Consider the following 19,736-nt stretch of genomic DNA (forward strand, 5'->3'; position numbering starts at 1 on the left):
AAAGGCTTGACTAAACAGATATGTTTTCAGCCTAGACTTAAATGCTGAGACTGTGTCTGATTCCCGAACATTACTTGGAAGGCTGTTCCATAACAGTGGGGCTTTGTAAGAAAAGGCTCTGCCCCCTGATGTAGCCTTCACTATACGAGGTACCAGCAGATAGCCTGCACCTTTTGATCTAAGTAGGCGTGGCGGGTCATAGAGGAGCAGAAGTTCACTCAGGTACTGTGGTGCGAGACCATTTAGTGCTTTAAAGGTCAATAGTAGTATTTTATAATCAATACGAAATTTGATTGGGAGCCAATGCAGTGTGGATAAGACAGGCGTGATGTGGTCATATTTTCTAGTTCTAGTAAGGACTCTTGTTGCGGCATTTTGAACTAACTGGAGCTTGTTTATGCACTTATTGGAACATCCAGACAGTAAGGCATTACAATAATCCAACCTGGAGGTAACGAAAGCATGGACTAGTTTTTCTGCATCATGCAATGACATTAAATTTCTTATCTTTGCAATATTTCTGAGATGAAAGAAAGCTATCCGGGTGATGTTATCAATGTGAGTTTCGGATGAAAGACTGGGGTCAATAATCACTCCGAGGTCTTTTACTGCTGCACGTGAAGAAACAGAAAGGCCATCCAGAGTTACTGTGTAATCAGAAAACTTACTTCTAGCTATATGTGGTCCTAGCACAAGTACTTCAGTCTTGTCAGAGTTAAGCAGAAGGAAATTTATAAGCATCCAGTGTCTAATGTCCTTAACACATTCCTCAATTTTATTAAGCTGGTGTCTCTCATCAGGTTTTGCAGAGACATACAACTGTGTGTCATCAGCATAACAGTGGAAACTAATACAATGTTTACGAATAATATCGCCCAGAGGTAACATATATAGAGAAAAAAGCAGTGGACCCAAGACAGAACCTTGTGGAACACCAAACTTTACCTCGGTACGTCTAGAAATATCACCATTTATATCAACATACTGATAACGATCAGTTAGATAAGACCTGAGCCAGGAGAGGGCCATTCCCTTAACTCCCACAACATTTTCTAGTCTATCCAGAAGAATGTAATGATCAATGGTATCAAATGCTGCACTAAGGCAAGGCAAGGCAAGTTTATTTATATAGCACATTTCATACACAATGGCAGTTCAATGTGCTTTACAGAAGTAAAAACAAAAACAGTAAACAATAGAGAAATAAAATTACATAAAATAATTTTATCTTTATTCTAAAATAATTAATTAAAAGAATTAAAAGAAAATAATAAGAATTAAACAATAGTAGAAATAAAATATTAAAATGCCAAAAAGAAAAAGGAGAAAGAGAAAGAGAAAAAAAAACCTAGCAGAATAAAATAGAATAAAGTTGAAATAAATTTAAAACATGCAGAGAAAAAGATTATAAAAAATGTAAAATATTAATTATTTAACAGAAAGCATCTGAAAACAGCTTGGTCTTTAACCTAGATTTGAAGCTGCCAACAGCAGGAGCATTTTTAATGTCCTCTGGGAGTTAGTTCCATAGCTGTACTGCATAGTAGCTAAAAGCTGCTTCACCACACTTTGTTTTAACAACTGGTTTTAATAGTAAATTTTTCTGTTGCGATCTGGTAGATCTGATTGGGTTAGGCCGCTGCAACATATCAGAGAGGTAATTGGGCCCTGTACCATTTAGAGATTTGTACACCAGCAGCAATGCTTTAAAGTCAATTCTGTAGCTTACTGGAAGCCAGTGAAGGGACCTTAGAATTGGAGTAATGTGCTCTGTTCTTTTTGTTCGTGTGAGAACCCTCGCCGCTGCATTTTGAACCAGCTGAAGTCGTTTAATGGTCTTTTTTGGCAGGCCTGTGAAAAGGCCATTGCAGTAATCAACCCTACTAGAGATGAAGGCATGTATTAGTTTTTCCAGATCATGTTTTGACATAAGTCCTCTTAGTTTGGAAATGTTTTTTAGGTGATAAAATGCCGTTTTAGTGATTGCTTTCATGTGACTGTCAAAGTTTAGCTCGCTGTCAATGAAAACACCAAGATTTTTAACCATTTCTTTAGTTTTAATCCCTTTTGTGTCAAGAATAGTGGTAATCCTGAGTCTTTCATCTTTTTTTCCAAATAGAATTATTTCTGTTTTATCTGTGTTCAGCTGAAGAAAATTTTGTGACATCCAGCTATTGATTTGATCGATACACTGGTAGAGACATTCAAGGGGGGCATAATCATTTGGTGATAGAGCAAAATAAATTTGGGTATCATCTGCATAGCAGTGATACAAAATTGAATTTTTATTGATAATTTGCCCAAGTGGGAGCATATAAAGGTTGAAAAGTAATGGTCCAAGAATCGACCCCTGGGGGACACCACAGGTCAAGGGCATTGACGTTGAGGAACAATTTCCCAGGGTAACAAAGAAGCTTCTATCTTTTAAGTATGATTTTAACCAATTGATAACTTTACCAGTCAATCCAACCCAGTGTTCAAGTCGATATAGCAGTATGTTGTGATCAACAGTATCAAAAGCTGCACTGAGGTCCAGTAATACCAGGACCGATGTTTTGCCTGCATCAGTATTAAGACGTATGTCATTTATAACTTTAATCAGCGCTGTTTCAGTGCTATGATTGGCACGAAATCCTGACTGAAAATTATCAAAACGGCTGTTTGATATCAAGAAGGCAGTTAATTGATTGAAGACAATTTTTTCCAGGATTTTCCCGATAAATGGTAGATTTGATATTGGCCTGTAATTATTTAACACTGAAGGATCCAGATTATTTTTTTTAAGAAGGGGCTTTACAACAGCTTTTTTTAGGGACACAGGAACAACACCAGTCTCCAAGGATGTATTTATAATTTGAAGCACATCTGTAATTATAAGATGAAGAACAGACTTAAAAAAGTTGGTGGGCAGAATGTCCAGTTCAGATGTTGAGGAACTGAGATTTTGTACAGTTTTTTCAAGAGTCTCATAATCAATTAAACAAAATTCTGACATTGTGTTAAAGTTATCTATCTGTGTCATTGGTGATTGCAGTTTTTCAATTTTTTGCAACTGAGATATATTATGAGACATATTCTGCCGTATTTTATCAATTTTACCTTTGAAGAAGGATGCAAACTCATTGCATTTATTAACTGAGAGAAGTTCAGGTGCTAATTGTGGTGGGGGATTAGTTAGCTTCTCTACTGTTGAAAATAGCACACGGGCATTGTTCATATTCCTGCTGATGATATTGGAGAAGAAAGACTGTCTTGCTTTACGAATTTCATAATTATAATTACAAAGCATCTCTTTATGGATTTGATAATGGATGTGAAGTTTAGATTTGCGCCATTTTCTTTCAGTCTTTCTACATTCTCTCTTTAGCAGTTTAACAGCCGGGTAAGCAACACAAGGTCAAGCAACAAGGTCAAGCAACACAAGTAGCGAGACACAGCCCTGATCAGACGCCAACAGTAGGTCGTTTACTACTTTAACCAGTGCTGTCTCTGTGCTGTGATGAGGTCTAAATCCTGACTGATACATTTCATGGATGTTATTCCTATGTAAATATGAGCATAACTGCTGTGCCACAGCTTTTTCAAGGATCTTGGAGATAAAGGGGAGGTTTGATATTGGCCGATAATTGGACAGCTGACAGGGATCAAGGTCAGGTTTTTTAATCAGGGGTTTGATAACTGCTAGTTTAAAGGATTTGGGTACATAGCCAATCATAAGAGAAGAATTTATTATTTTTAGAAGCGGTTCAATTACTCCAGGCATTATCTGTTTGAATAGATGTGTCGGTAAGGGATCTAGTACGCAAGTTGAGGCTTTTGATGTAGAGATTAATGAAAGTAATTCAGTTTCTTTTAGGGGAGTAAAACATTCTAACTGATGATCTGATACAGTTATATTGTTAACTACAAGGTCACTTTCATTGTCTAACCTTAAATTAGTAGTTTGAATTTTTTGTCGGATATTCTCAATTTTGTCATTAAAAAAATTCATGAAGTCGTTGCTACTACATACTGCAGGTGTGCATGTGTTGATAGTGGACTTATTCCTGGTTAATTTTGCTACAGTATTAAATAGGAATCTAGGATTATTTTTGTTATCTTCTATTAGGGAGGAGAAATATGTTGATCTCGCAGCACTAAGAGCTTTTCTGTACTTTAGGAAGCTCTCCTTCCAAGCTAATTTGAACACTACCAATTTTGTTTGACGCCATTTACGTTCCAATTTTCGAGTGGTCTGTTTTAATGTGCGAGTGTCATCATTATACCAGGGTGCTAATTTTTTGTCTCTGACCATTTTCCTTTTTAGAGGAGCTACATTATCTAAAGTATGGCGGAATGTTGACTCTAAGCATTCAGTTGCCTGATCAAGTTCTGCAGGGGCTGACAGTGACCCAATCAAAGTTGACAGCTCTGGGAGATCATTTATAAAGCTCTGTGCAGTAGTTGACGTGAAAGTACGTTTAATACAGTAGCGTGGTGAGGTGCATATATTATTACTCAGACATATTTTGAATGAGATGAGACAATGATCTGAGATAACTTCAGACTGTGGAAGTATGACTATATTGTCTACGTTTAATCTGAATGTTAGTATTAGATCAAGGGTGTGACCACCATTATGGGTCGGTCCTATGACATTCTGCTTAATCCCAACTGAATCTAAGATGGACACAAACGCTGTTTTTAAAGGGTCTTCTGGGTTATCGAAGTGAATATTAAAATCTCCGACAACTAAAGCTTTGTCTAAGGAAATAACCAGATCTGAGATAAAATCTGCAAATTCAGAAAGAAACTCAGAATATGGCCCCGGGGGCCTGTAAATAATAAGCAATGGAATTAACTGGGTAGACTTATTTTTCGAGGCTACATACATTATGAGTATGAAGAACTTCAAATGTATTAAATTTATAACCAGGTTTGTGTGTTACACCTAGATAATCGTTATAAATAACCGCGACGCCTCCTCCTCTGCCAGTTAGACGAGGCTGGTGTATATAACTGTATCCAGGAGGACTCGCTTCATTTAATGCTATATATTCATTTGGCTTAATCCATGTTTCTGTTAAACACAGTACATTAAACTCCTGATCAGTAATGAGTTCATTAACCATTAGCGCTTTAGATGTAAGAGATCTAATATTTAATAGCCCCACCTTTAGATCAAAGGTGCTGGCAGCAGCTGTACAGTCAGTCTGATCTAATTTTATATTGATTAGGTTACTGGAACAAACTCTCTGAAAATTTCTACCTTTTTGTTGAGCTCGGGGAACAGACACAGTCTCGATGTAGTGGGCCCTGAGTGACGACTCTGTGCAGCTAGCAGACAGTCGGTTTAGCCTGTTCGTCTGCTCCCTGGCCTTGGCTCTGGATTGTCAGAAATTAACTAGGCCTGTTCTGAGACTATGACCTATGCTGCAGGAAATGAGAGCAGCACCTTCCCGAGTGGGATGGATACCGTCCCGCCCTAACAGGCCAGCAGTGCCCTCAAAATTAGCCCAATTATCTATAAAGCCCACACTGTTTTCAGAGCACCACCTGGACAGCCAGCAGTTCAGCGACCATAACCTGCTGTAAGCTACATCGCCACGCCGCATTGGGATGGGGCCAGAGCATACTACAGCATCGGACATCGCCTTCGCTAATTTAAACACCTCTACAAAGTTACTCTTAGTAACCTCAGACTGACGAAGGCGTATATCATTAGCTCCTGCATGGATAACTATCTTTGAGAACCTGTGCTTGCCTAGGACCCTAAGATTACCTGCTATGTCCGGCGCCCTGGCTCCCGGTATACACCTGACTAAAGCTGCTGGTGCCCCTAAAGGCTGAGCTAATTTCACGTGCCGTATGATAGAGTTCCCTATAACCAGAGCTCTTTCAGGTTTCTCAGTGGGTGCATCACTAAGGAGAGCAAACCTGTTCGACACGTGACGCGGAGAGGAGTGGTGCTCCCGTGGGCGAGCCTCAGCGGTAGCTTTGGCTCTACGCTTATGCCGCCGAGCCGTCACCCATTCGCCCCGCTGTAAGGGCTCTAATGCCGGAGTTGGGGGATTGCTAACTCCACCTAGGGCGTCCAGACTTTCCCTAACAGAAACTACACTGTTCTCACGCTCACTAACCTGCTCTAAAGCCTGGACACGCGCTTCTAGCACTGAAATCTTCTCCGTCAGAGAGCTAACTAATCTGCACTTATCACAAGTAAAGCTAATAGAGCTATCGCTAGTGACGGAGGAAGAATGACTAAACATCCTGCACTCAGCACACTGAACAGGCTGAAGGTGTGCCATGATGAAAAGATTCACGTACCTTAAATGAAGATCTGTTGATATTAAAGCAGATCAGATGGCCTCCGCTTGTGGACTTTACACAGGAGGAGAGAAAAAGAAAGCTTCCGGTCTCGGCGTTCTTCCGAAAAAAGAAAGAGAAAAAAACCGGAAAAAGGAAAGCGAAAGTGAAAAGTACAAAAATGAAAGCGACAGTATAATAAAAATGAAGAGGATACTGGAAATTTATTTATAGAAAAAAAGTTAAAGGATTAGTAATTAACGCCGGCACTCGCGGGAAAAAGGACTCTGCGCGAACAACTCAGGAAAAAGCAAAGGATTTAACCAAAAGACGATGAGAGAGGCGGCTCTTTAATGTTTTGTTGCAATTAATGGGAACAGAGTCGAAGAACGCTCCAGTTTGCAGTGACCACTTTGTGAAAGGTTGATAAATTCCTCTGATTTATTTTGTTCGGATTCGCAAATGACTTTTCTCACCATTTTCTGTTATTTCTTGGTGTTCTGAAGTTGAGGAGATGCTTCAGTCCTCAGGTGTGTTTTTGGTTACTGTTTCCATATTGTAAATGAAGACATATGTTTCCACTTTATTTATCAGGATGTCCTCACAATCTTGACAATATGCAGCATTTATTTATTCTCGCTGCACTTTCTCTGTTTTAATAAAAAAATTGTTTGCTGGAATAGAAGAGCAGGGAGGATTGAGAATCAAGTGGCTGTGGTTTGTTTACACCCAATACTAAAACTTGTAGCATCCTAGCAACCATCGCAAAGATGGGTACAAAAAGCCACAAAATTCCTCCTTACCCAGGTATAAATGATACAGGATTCATACTGTAGTGTCCTGATCCCCAGATCCTTAACCCAACAACATATAAAAAGTTGTTCTCCTCCATGCTCTTCCAGGTTTTCATCTGTTTGTCCGTGTAGAACGATGTCTGCAGCACCAGAGTGTTTGAGATGTTGGGGAACTCAATGGATGGATAATTTTCCAACTCGGAGGAAAAATCCTTCTTTACTAGCAGGTTAGGATCTATTCCATTGCAAACAGCAACTTTCTGAAGGTATCTTGACTGTGTATTGGCCTCTAAACTGCAAAAATAATCAGAGACGGTTTCACTAGCTCTTTACAAAATGGCAGCCAAATTGGTTTTTCTGACCACCACTTCACTCACCAGAAGTAAACTCACAAGCAAAAGTCACGTGACTGACATTCGTGAATAGCTTCTATTCAACTACAAATTACATCCCTGTGACTCAAAACTCTCTGAGGTCGATGCAGACTCAGGCTACATCCACACGACAACGGCAACGAGATTTTTTTTTTTTTTAATATCGCGTCCACATGGGCAATGGATCAGTAAAATATCAGGTACATATGGCAACGCAACGCTTGCTGAAAACGATGCAATACACATGCCACACCTCTACGTGCGCTGTAAAACAGTCCCATCGGAGAGCCCAGAACAATAGAAGAACGACGCATGCGCATAAACCCCTTCTTCTACCCGGCGTGAAGCACTTACAGGAACAAACACACAACAACAAGAAGAAGATGGCTGCGACTACACGAGGAAAAACCGACTCTCTTGTCTGGACCGATGACAAGGTGGAGTTACTCCTGCGAGTGACTCTGAACTATAAAACCTCTAAATATCAGGAGAATGTGGACTGGGAGACATGCCAAACCAAGTACGGAGATATTGCGCTCGCCTTTCGGCAGCAGTATACCACTGGGGACATGGCTGCAGGGAAGGACTTTCCTCACGACCCCAGCAACATCTCAAAGGCCCAGATTACTGCAAAACTGAAGGGGATAAGAAATAAATATCGGCATGCCATCGACTCTGGGCGTCGGAGTGGCCACGGACGTGTGGTTCTAATATTCTTTGAACTGTGCGAAGAGATCTGGGGTGGATCACCTGGAACCTACAACATCCCATCGGGCATCGAGAGTGCTGATATGGTGGAAGATTCGGCCTCCTCCTCGACATCTGATTCTCCCTGGTTGCCTGTCGAACTAGAAGTTTCTTCTGCTGCAGAGGTCAACCGTCGGAGAAATTTGCTTCAGGTAAACAAGCTCATGGTTTCAATCTTGAAGGGCTACTTGCTGTGAGTTATATGTTATGCTACTTCAAAGCTGGCACGGTGTAACGTTTGATATGTTCATGTTGCTTTAGGGTGTTGCAAGTGGATAAAGGATGTCCAAGGCACTCTTCTTCTTCCATAAAAAGCTTTTAATCAGTATAGCTAGTTCATTTTGAACATTAAAAAAGCCAACATGTTTCAGCCTCAGTCCAGGCCTTCTTCAGGGCTTAAAAATACAAACTGCTTTAGGGTGGTGTTGTAAAGTGTTTGCTACTGGGTGGTGATGCATTCTAAAATCTATTAACTTTGTTTTTTAAGGCAAAACTCGATAGCCACAGAGGTGACAGGCTAAAGAGGAAGGCCCCAGCGGATGCAGCCGTGCAGGAGGATCTCCAGATAAAGAGGAGAATGCTGCAGCTCATGGAGGAGTCAGAGAAGCGTGCCAGTGAGAACATGGAGCGGGTGAACAACAATATTGAACTCATCACAAACACCATTAAGAATGGGTTCGAACTGCTTCAGACACTTGTGCTCCAGCAACAACCACAAGCCCCTGCTCCACATCCATATACTGTAGCAGTGTTGTGCAAGTTCACACTTTTTTTGAACTAGTTCAAGTTCAGTTCAAACATGTTAAAAGTGAACTGTTCACGTTCATAGTTCAGTTTTAATTCTGAACTAGTTCAAAGTTCAGTTCATTTTACTTTTAGGTGGGATATGAAAATAAAGACTAAAATCATATGCTACATTCTAGCTCAAAACTACTCACATATTATAGATATTATATTCTATCACACAAAATGGAAGTTATTGTACATACTATATATGGAAAAAAGGACAAAATATTTTGATTTCTTCACTGACTCAACCACTGCTACCAAAACGTTACACGTGACTTCAAACAAATGCTTTCAGTTTCAACTAACAGTAACTTCTAATAAACGACAACTAGACTTCCTCATAAATGTGTGTTTCTAAAAAGATGACTGCCAATATGTATATACACTGAAGGAGTGCTATTTTAAGATCCATATCAACAGCATTGACCAGATCAACCATATTGATCAGACAGAGGGATGCATGCTCAAGGGCTTTTTATTTCTCAAAATACAAAACAGGAAAACTTCAGATAGCCTCATTCTTTAGTACACATCTGTGTATGCACACAACAATCAAATTTCTAAAATTATTTGGCATTGTACTCATCTGTGTTCTCCGTGCCGCTACTTGAACTTTCACTGGCCATGTTGCTGTGAGTGTGCGCCGGCTGTGGTGTGCGCGCTGTCTGCTGCCTGTAGCTAGGGAACGCTGGGTTACGCCTACTCTGCTCTGCTGCATCATGGGTAACGTAGTATGGAGCCAAATCATAGAGCCATCCACTATCTCCGGCTTCACACTGCGTTATCCATGATGCATTGCACACACGCGGCACCTCAGGGCAGTGAGTGACAACAACATCAGACTGACAGTGAAGTAGTAGAACGTAAAATATCTTGCAAGTAGACGTGCCACTCGATTCATCAGGTTTCATGTTTCGTTCATCTTCATATTTGTTGTTCATGTCGCATAATTTGAACGAATTCACGTTCAAGTTCTTTCATTACAAAGTTGTTGCGTTCAGTTCAAAGTTCATGGAAAAACGAGCGTGTTCAGTGAACGCGTTCTTTTGAACGCGTTCATGCACAACACTGTACTGTAGGCCATACATGCCAGCACACCATGCAGCACCACCTTACTTGCACACACCGCATCATCCTGCAGATGCATACACACCATTACACAGCACAACAAGCTACACACCATCACACACCACTCCACGTACACACACTGCTCCAGGTTTCTCTTGCAGAAGGGCACTGCTGCAAGAGGAAGATGTGGACACGTAAAGACTGTGCCTCATTGTGCTGGTTTCTTTTTCCCATGTGTGTACAGAATTTGGAAATCGTGCCTTCTGTGTGTACAAATTTAGTTTTATTAGTGTGCATAGTTTTATATAACTTTATTTTCTTATTGTGTGTGAACATTTTGAAAAGCATTTTTATATAATTTATATAACTTTTTATATTGTGTGTGAACATTTTGAAAAGCAGTCTTATCCAATAAAAAAAAGAAATTCAAGAAATGGTTCAGTTACTTGTTTATTTAAAAGAAAAGCTGTATACAAAAGTGAATGCAATGCAGTGGTTCATACAAAACAGTCTGTTGAAGGGTCTTCTGACCCTTTTCCCCTCTGCCTCCATTATAGTCAGGTAACTGTTGCTTTGTGTGGAAGGCTGTACTTTCTGTTCATCAAAGCAGGTGTAAATTGTCTGTCTGGCAGGTCAGTCAGGTTAATGTGTAAACAATTTCAAAAGATTCTTATCCAATAGAAAGCAGGCAAGAAATGGTTTGAGTCACTTGTCTATGTACAACATCCACACAGTTTACTAAATCCACACTAAAGAATACTATATACAAAAGTGATTGGTACATTAAAAAAGCAGTGAACAGAAGTGACAGTGGTACATACAAAATACTGTTCAAGAGTCAAGGAACTTTGTAAGGACTCTTCTTACCCTTCTCCCCTTTGCCTCATTACAGTCAGTCAGGTAACTGTTGCTTTGTGTGGAAGGCTGTACTTCCTGGTCACATTGTACAGCACTCACCACACAGTGTTCGTCCATGGTCTCACTGTTTTCTTTACAGTAGTTGTGGAGAGCAAAGCAGGCGTAAATTACACAGGGCAAGTCATTCAGGTTAATGTCCATTGCTCTTCTCAGGGATGCAAATCTGGCCTTCAGCCGACCAAAAGCACACTCAATGACCATGCGTGCCCTACACAAACATAACCCAAAGTACTGTTCTTGTGGCGTGGAGCCACCGTTTGAATATTCCTTCATCAGCAAAGGTAGTAATGGATAGGCTGGGTCACCCAGGAGAAATATGGGGATGGGTTCCTCATCATCCACTATCTGCTTTTTTAATGTTGGAATCTTGCCGGTTTTAAAGTAGGTGCTGATCTTTGCATTTGCAAACACTCGTGCATCCTGCATACTGCCAGGCCACTTTATAACTACATCCATAAATCCAGACCTGGGCATTTTACGGCCCGCGGGCCGCATCCGGCCCTTTGGTTCATTCTGACCGGCCCGCGTAAGGTTAATTAGAAATTACAAAATAAACGTATTTTCTAATTTTACCTCATGCATGGACTGAATGTGCATTGCTTTTATTTTGAAGTTGTGTTCAACAAAAACGCAATGCGCACGACAGGAACATGACATGAAATCCCATGAAACCTAATCCCGCGATAACTACTTCCGTAATTTGTCCAGACCAACCACAAACTTGTACGTCATCCTTCAAACGGTCCAGCCAATCACATAGTGTGACGTCACCAGCAGGCGCCGGAGCCCGAGCCGATCTGATACCTACACCGAATCGACACAGCATCATCATTATAATATGATGTATCTTGCTTGATATTTGGAGTAGAAAGACAATATTGTGATGTCTTTATTGTGTTTTGGGGTGAATGTGACTGAAAAAAAAATGGTACAAACGTTCACATTTTGTTAACCATTGTTTTGGGAAATTTGATTGAATAAATGACATTTTTTGTAAGGCAACCTCGTTTTTTCCATACTCTTACCAGACTTGGCAGCTTGTAAAAACAATGCTATTTACTGCTTTATATAAAGAAATACAATTAATATTATGCAGAATCTAGTTCAGCCTTTTGGTCCGGCCCTCCACAAAATTTTCTGTTTCTCATGTGGCCCCATGGAAAAAATAATTGCCCACCCCTGCATAAATCTGTACTTGTAGTCACACACTGCTTGTACATTTAAGGAATGTTTACCCTTTCTGTTGATGTAGTCCATGGCGTGGGATGATGGCTGCCTGATTTCAATGTGGGTCCTGTCGACCGCTCCCAAACACTGTGGCATGCCATGCATGTACACAGTGAAAGCCAGACACAAGCTCCTCTGCCTCGGGTTCTGTGAAGGGCAGCTTGATATATTTCAGACCGAGGTGGAGAGCGATGGCTTTGCATGTCTGCCTCACGACGACGGAGACAGCCTGCCGCAACAGGCCGAAGGAGTTTGCCGTCTTCCGTAGCCTTCCCTCGTCGCTCAGGTAGTACAGCGTACAAGCAACCTTCTTTAACGGTCCAATTGCTTCTCTCAGCCTTCAATATGAGGATGAAGTTCTTCGCTCAGGGCCACAAGTGAAGCTCTGGACATCCGAAAGTTCTCTCTCCACTCTGCGTCCACGACAACACCATTCACAAAGTTGTCCCACCAGCTACTGGTTCTTCCAGGTCTCACCCAAAATCATCTTCTTTTGGCCCGTCTAGTTACACGCCGTGGTGGGTTTAAAAGAATCTGACGCGCGTGGCCATGTAAGCGTCTCCGCCGCTCGCCTAGTTGGTCTAACACCTGTACATTTTGCTTCAATAATGTGAATAAACTTAGCAGCGACTGCAGCACTGAAACTACTACTACTCTGGGGACCGCCATTGTTGCTGTTACGAATGATGCGCGCGAGAGTGCTGCTTGTTCTAGTCACGTGGTTGTGATGTCATCGTAAACAAATCCGTTCTACTCATCCAGACGACTTCGCAACGGCGCCGTTGCCAGATTTTTCCACTCTGGAACCCGTTCTCAAAAGATTTCATTTTGGGGCACCCAAAACGCCGGTGCCGTGTAGACGCCAGGCCGAAACGATAAACAATTTTATCAGATTCACCTGAATCCGTTGCAGTGTGGACAGGGCCTCAGTGTTTTCTGTATGATCTTGGTGTGACTCAGTTCCATAGTTATGCTAATTAGCTAAAGCTCGTCACATTTGGCTGTTTCCGTGGGGCCATACTGTTTACCTCAAGAAGTAGGAAAACAGTCCCAAAATGGAGAAAAGCAACCCTCATCCACGTGATATTGTTCTTGCGAGACACAGGAAAATGCCATGCACAATTAAAAAAAAAAAAATTATTTCAGGTGACTTTGCAGTCAGCACCTTTAAGTTTCCTTCAATTAATTAATCAGTGTGATTTTAAAAGGACAAAAAGCTCATTCTTACCTGCTTTTTGCTTCTGCTTTTGAAGCTCTGAGGAGAAAACAGGTCCATTATTTTAACAAACAAACATTAGTCAATTAATTCCAGAGTAAATAATATCATATACCGTGAGTGATCTGAAGCCTTGCTGAAATTCTCTGTAAATTCAGTTGTGGATTTACTGATAAATCATCTGTTCTACTGTTTTGTGTTTATCCGTCAGTGTATTGTTTTTTGAAGATCATATTCTCTTTAAATTCTGTTTTCTGGATTTCTCTGTCTGCAGCTCTTTAATAAGTCTGCAGTACTGTGTCTATAATGCAGTCCGCCACAGAAGCACTGGGCAGCAACACTGTGACTGCTGTGCTGAGAAACTTCAGAGCTGCCCACTGTGGCAGTGGCTCGGCTATGTGGAAAATCAGCAGCAGTAGCATGCAGTGCTGACAGACACAGCAACATGCTCTCGACTCACAGTTCTTTCAGCTCCTGATTACTGCTGAATGTAGGCTGGAGTTCACTAGTACACTCGTGTATAGCTCATGAACAAACTGTGTGTGATTGGCGACCCCTGTATATTTTTTAAAAATCACTGCAGCCACTTTTGGTTGTGTGTGTGTGTGTGTGTGTGTGTGTGTGTGTGTGTGTGTGTGTGTATTATAATATCCTCTTTATTTTGAAAAAAGGGAGCCCAGTTGGTGGCATCTGGTGACTTTCAGGAGCATTCTATATTGGTACTGACACTGTCACTTTTTACTGTTAACATGGTTGAAAAGTTTACTACAATAAGTAGAGGTCTGTGATGCTGTGGTTTGCAGCATGGGGTTCACATGAGCAATAAAGTCATCTGACGACAATGTAGTATAAAATAATGCTGTTTTATTACCGGAACCACTGCCAGAACACCATGAACCAAAAGTTTAAATAAGTTCTGTTGCAGTTCAAAAAAATTAATAATACCCCCTGCAGACTGCATTTACTGCACAAATGCCACAATTTTGAGTAGTACCTTTATACTTCAGCCTACTTAATACTTCAAACTTCTATTTTGGTTTCACTTCTTTCCTCTTCTCTTTCTGGCTCTTCTGTCCTACTCTCACATTTAACTGTCAAAAATCCAAATCTATGGGGCGCTGAGCGCCATTCACACCTCTTTTTGGCATGATTGAAAGGTGGAGATGTATACCCACCACACAAAAACCATAAACCATGATCTCGCCCACACACTGAAACGTCATGGTACCAGTGTAGCAGCAAAGTGATTGAGGGCATTTGTTGTGATTGGGGATTTCCCAGGGGTATTTCTGGTCTGCCTGAGTGCATCATGGCAGCAAACCGACCCAACACACTGATTTTCCTTCAAAATATGCCCCAAATATCACAAGGTAGGAATCTGACGTGATTTTTCAGCAAGTGTTAGAGCAAAAATATAGCATGTCGGCAAATTTAAAGGGTGTCAGCCCCGACACACAAAAGCACTCTGGGGAGAACAATGCATATATTACACACACACACACACACACACACACACACACATTATCGAGGTTCCTGGCCTGCCTATATAGAAACTTGAGTTTGGTATTGGCCTTACGTATAATATTGTCAGCTATATGGTTACCACTAAGAGACTGGTCTAAATCAACGCCTGAGTATTTAACACAGGATTTGCTGGTAATTTTTTGACCATTACATGTGATGTCCAGAGATTCGTTACTATTAAGTCTATGTTTGGAGCCAAAAAGTACTGTATGGATTCTGTCTTGCCAAGGTGCAGAGACAACTTGTTGAGCCTGTGATCTGTGAGATAATTAATAAGTTGTACAGATACAGCTTTTTCCAAAACTTTACTTACAATACTGAGGATTGAGACCTGACGATAGTTGCCAGCTTCAGTTTTGCTATGTTTCTTACAGATAGGGGAAATTTTTAGCAGACTTAAAGTCAGAAGGGATCTTACCAGTAGAAAGGGACAGATTTAGAAGATGAGTGAGTGAAGAGGTTATGAACTCCGCTCCATCTTTGAAAAGATGTGTGGGAATCTGATCCAGTCCAGTAACCTTATTCGGATTTAGATTGAGGAGAGTCTTTTGGATGAATTCCTCAGAGATTGGTTCAAATGAGAACTGAGAGACGCACCTGTTCATAGCACTTATACACATGATTAGGGCCATATTTTCCACATCCGGATGGTAACTGCAGTTGCAGAGATGATGCAGTGATTGAAAAGAAGTTATTGAATTTCTCTGCTACCTTGGTCTTATCAAAACAGATCTGGTTATCAATGTTTAAACCAATAATCTGAGGGTTTGCCTTTACCTTAGAAGTGCCAAGTTTTTTTTTTTTTAATTCACCAAAGTTCAGTTAAAGTTAAACAACACTGATGACATTTTAAATTAAGAGCTTTTGTTTTAACTTTAAACTTTAAGGTATAACTACATAGTTTTTTCTTGTGAAATGTGCTGTAAACCTCCTTGTCCTTTTACTTTTCACTTTTGCAGAAAGGGTTTGTGGTAATGGAAATGAATAGATAAAGAAATAGAGGTGAGTGTTTGAGACAGGACTGAATTAAATCATGCTCTTCACAGAGAGCACGGCCAACTGGACTCCTGTGGACTGCTGACTAAAGCACAGGTTCTTTACCCTGGTCCTGGAGAACCCACTGTCCGACATATTAATGTTTTCTGTGCTCTAACACACCTGATCCAGACAATCAGCTCATTAACAGCCCTTCCTGAGTTAAAGTGTGTTAGAGCAGGAAAAGCACTGAAATATGTAGGACAGGGGCTTCTCCAGGACCAGGGCTGGGAATCTGTGGACTAAAGTTATGGGATAAACTGCAATATAATTGAAGCTAGAAATGTTATGAAGGTAACTGATTTAAATATTACCTTTCTTGTAATAGATAACTGCAATTATCAATCCCACAGCAATAAGACATGCTGAAACTGAAATGCCAACAATCCACCTCCAAGCATCAAAGACTTTACCTAAAATGAAACCAAGATTAGTGTTAGAGGTATTTTTAAGAAACCTGTGAAGAATCTGATAACTACTAAACACACACTTACTGACAGAACTGTAGCAAAAATAACCAGTAGATATACAGGAATAAAAATAATGAAAAAATCGTGTGTTCATCATGCTCATGCTTCATCTTTAATCACCTCATCTGTGATGATTACAGTAGAATCTTACAATATAAATATAAGAGCTTTTAATAATAGACACTTACGATTAATGATGACCTCTGTCTCCATCATGTGATGTTCTTGTACAAGTCTGTAATGATATCTGTTGGAGTCGCTATAATCATAAACAGTGGTGCGGCTTTTCACACTGAAGCCCTCAGTGTCTCTGTGTGTCTGTGTATCTTCAGCAGGCAGAGCGGCTCCTTCTCTGTCCAGCCACACAACCTCAGGTTCAGGTTTCCAGCCTCTGGACTCACACACTAGATTAATTAAAAAAAAGAAAGAAAGCACAACTTTATTCATCACACACTTGTGAAATTTCCTCTGCATTTAATCCATCTGAAGCAGTGAACACACACATGAGCAATGAGCACACACCCAGAGCAGTGGGCAGCCATACTAACAGCACCCAGGGAGCAGTTGGGAGTTAGGTGCCTTGCTCAAGGGCACCTCAGCCGAAGGCCATCCCATATTAACCTAACCGCATGTCTTTGAACTGTGGGGGAAACCAGAGCACCCGGAGGAAACCTATGCAGACATGGGGAGAACATGTAAACTCCACACAGAAAGGCCCTCGCCGGCCGCTGGGTTCAAACCCAGAACCTTCTTGCTGTGAGGCGACTATACTAACCACTTACACCACCATGCCGCCCCTCCTGAGTGATCATAACTCTCCATCATGATCACTGGGTGGCTTCCCTGAGCTACAGGCAATCAACAAAAAGTATTGCTTTAAATATACTGAAATCATGTTCAACTGTTAACCCCCATAGAGGTGATTATTTCACGCTCATTTTCAGTTTAAAGACTGTTTCTGACACGATCAAAGATCTGATGTCTCATCTCTAGCCACTTTATCCTGTTCTACAGGGTCGCAGGCAAGCTGGAGCCTATCCCAGCTGACTATGGGCGAAAGGTGGGGTACACCCTGGACAAGTCGCCAGGTCATCACAGGGCTGACACATAGACACAGACAACCATTCACATTCACACCCACGGTCAAGTTAGAGTCACCAGTTAACCTAACCTGCATGTCTTTGGACTGTGGGGGAAACCGGAGCACCCGGAGGAAACCCACGCGGACACGGGGAGAACATGCAAACTCCACACAGAAAGGCCCTCGCCGACCACGGGGCTCAAACCTGGACCTTCTTGCTGTGAGGCGACAGCGCTAACCACTACACCTCCGTGCTGCCCTATACTATGATGTGTGTAAATATAAAACAGAACCATTTTCACTCATTTCATCAAAATCATCAACTTGTGTACTTGATCTCATACTGACATGTTTTTCATACCGATAATACCAGGAACAATCGAACCTCTTCTAAAAATAATCCGTTCTTCCTTTTGCACTGGCTATGTACTTAAATCCTTTAAACTAGCAGTTATCAAACCCCTGATTAAAAAAAAAAAAGACCTCAATATTAGACACTGGGTGCTTATTAACTTCCTTCTACTTAAATCTGACAACATAGAAGTCCTTGTACTCAGAACACATATACGGTAGGTAAGCTCTCGGATTACATAGTAACTCTGGATGGTCATCCTGTTTCATCATGTGCAGCAGTAAAAGACCTTGGTGTGATGATTGACTCCAGACTTTCATTTAAAGCTCATGTAGATATTATGAGGATCGCCTTCTTTCATCTCAGAAATCTTGCTAAGATCAAAAATATGTCACTCCATGATGGAGAAAAACTAGTTCATAATTTTGTTACCTCTCGGTTGGATTATAGTAATGCCTTACTGTCTGGATGTTCCAATAGGTGCATAAACAAGCTCCAGTTAGGAAAGAACACATCAGTGAAAAGTCCTTAATAGAACCAGAAGACATGACCACATCACCCCATCTTATTCACATTGCATTGTCTCCCAGTGAAATTTCTCATTGATTATCAAATACCATTTCCTTATTGACCTACAAAGCAGTAAACGGTCTTGCGCCACATTATCTGAGCAAACTTCTGGTCTTTTATGATCTGCTATGCCTACTTCGATCAAAAGGTGCAGGATATTTGTTGCTGCCTCAAATATTGAAGCCTTCCAGTTCGTATCTCGGACACATTCTCAGTGTTGAAGTCTAGATTGATAACATTTGTTTAGTCAAATCTTTTGTTAATAGATATTTATGAGGTAAAGGAGCAGATCTGGAGGGTTCATGGGCATAGAGTGTTTTGGTAAACAATTTACTCAGGTTTGTTGATGGTGGAGTTGCTGGACGCTTGATGTCTCAGGACGCCCTCATATCTGTGTCACTGTCTGTCTGTCCCGTTCAGTGATGCCGTCATAGCTAGTCTTGCCAAAGTCCCCGCTTGCACTCAGTGCACAATATATATTGTTCTTCACCATTATGTGACAATGAGCATACCTCATAATCTGTGTTTCTCTCTCCCTCTGTTGAGCTGCACATGCTACTCCTGAGATAACAGTGACCCTGACCACTTCTGCTCTCCAGACCTGCCTGATCCATCCTGATGCGCTGATGGTTGGAGTTCTCATCACTTTGCTACTGCTGAGGATGGCCCAGTATGGACAGCCTAAAGATGCACTTAGAAACTATGAAGATGGCTTTGGACTACAAACAGTTTTGCTCTGACGGCTTAGGCATACAATTGCCTTGATAACTTTAGGACTGCACCTATAATTGCCACAAACAGTCTTGCATTCAGGTCTCCATCAGTGAACAGTTGATAACTTCATCAAAACAGACTTCATGTGGTAATGAATTTCCTGGTTACACAATTGCACTTTTTGATCATATAGCACACAAAGAAGCAAATTATCTATAATCACACTATCCAGTGTCACCCATAAGAAGAAGGGTTTCATTTTGAGTCTACTTCCTCTTAAGGTATACTCCTTATGTCATTTTTGGGAGTTTTTTTTCTTGCCACCATCACCTTCTGGTTTGCTCATTAGTAAAAAATTTATAAATGAATATATGTAAAATTTATATTTCTGTCAAACTGCTTTGTGCCAATGCCCATTTTTCAAAGTGTTATACAAATAAAACTGAAAAAAAAAAATACTGGCCAACTTCAGTTTTGGGAAACTATAATCTGTCAAAAGCAGAATCTGAGACGGTCTATGTATTCAATCTAATCTCTTTTGCTGGGCAGAGGAAACAGACCAGCATCCTTTA

The 19,736-nt window shown here is 40.9% G+C and overlaps 2 protein-coding genes across 5 annotated transcripts in view; both read right to left on the reverse strand.

Moving 5' to 3' along the window:
- Positions 1–19,736, reverse strand: part of LOC132870885 (butyrophilin subfamily 1 member A1-like) — a 106,227-nt gene that overhangs the window by 48,474 nt on the left and 38,017 nt on the right. For 3 of the 4 annotated variants that reach the window (XM_060904862.1, XM_060904938.1, XM_060905024.1), the window contains 3 exons: positions 16,636–16,851; positions 16,292–16,390; positions 13,431–13,457 (listed from right to left, as the gene is read on the reverse strand). In XM_060904862.1, coding sequence (XP_060760845.1) covers positions 13,431–13,457; positions 16,292–16,390; positions 16,636–16,851 — 342 coding nt within the window. Of the gene's footprint in view, positions 1–13,430; positions 13,458–16,291; positions 16,391–16,635; positions 16,863–17,243; positions 17,296–19,736 lie in introns of all 4 variants that reach the window. The other variant, XM_060905123.1, reaches the window with a different exon arrangement.
- LOC132871044 (uncharacterized) lies at positions 5,371–6,316 on the reverse strand. Its single transcript, XM_060905210.1, has one exon. It carries the CDS (start codon positions 6,285–6,287, stop codon positions 5,373–5,375), a length of 915 nt encoding a protein of 304 aa, XP_060761193.1. The 5' UTR covers positions 6,288–6,316; the 3' UTR covers positions 5,371–5,372.

This window comes from Neoarius graeffei, chromosome 1, assembly GCF_027579695.1.
Source record: "Neoarius graeffei isolate fNeoGra1 chromosome 1, fNeoGra1.pri, whole genome shotgun sequence".
Taxonomy (NCBI): Eukaryota; Metazoa; Chordata; class Actinopteri; order Siluriformes; family Ariidae; genus Neoarius; species Neoarius graeffei.

Excerpts from the sequence above, each read along its gene's own strand:
- LOC132871044 (XM_060905210.1), bottom strand. The coding sequence starts at position 6,287 with ATGGCACACCTTCAGCCTGTTCAGTGTGCTGAGTGCAGGATGTTTAGT.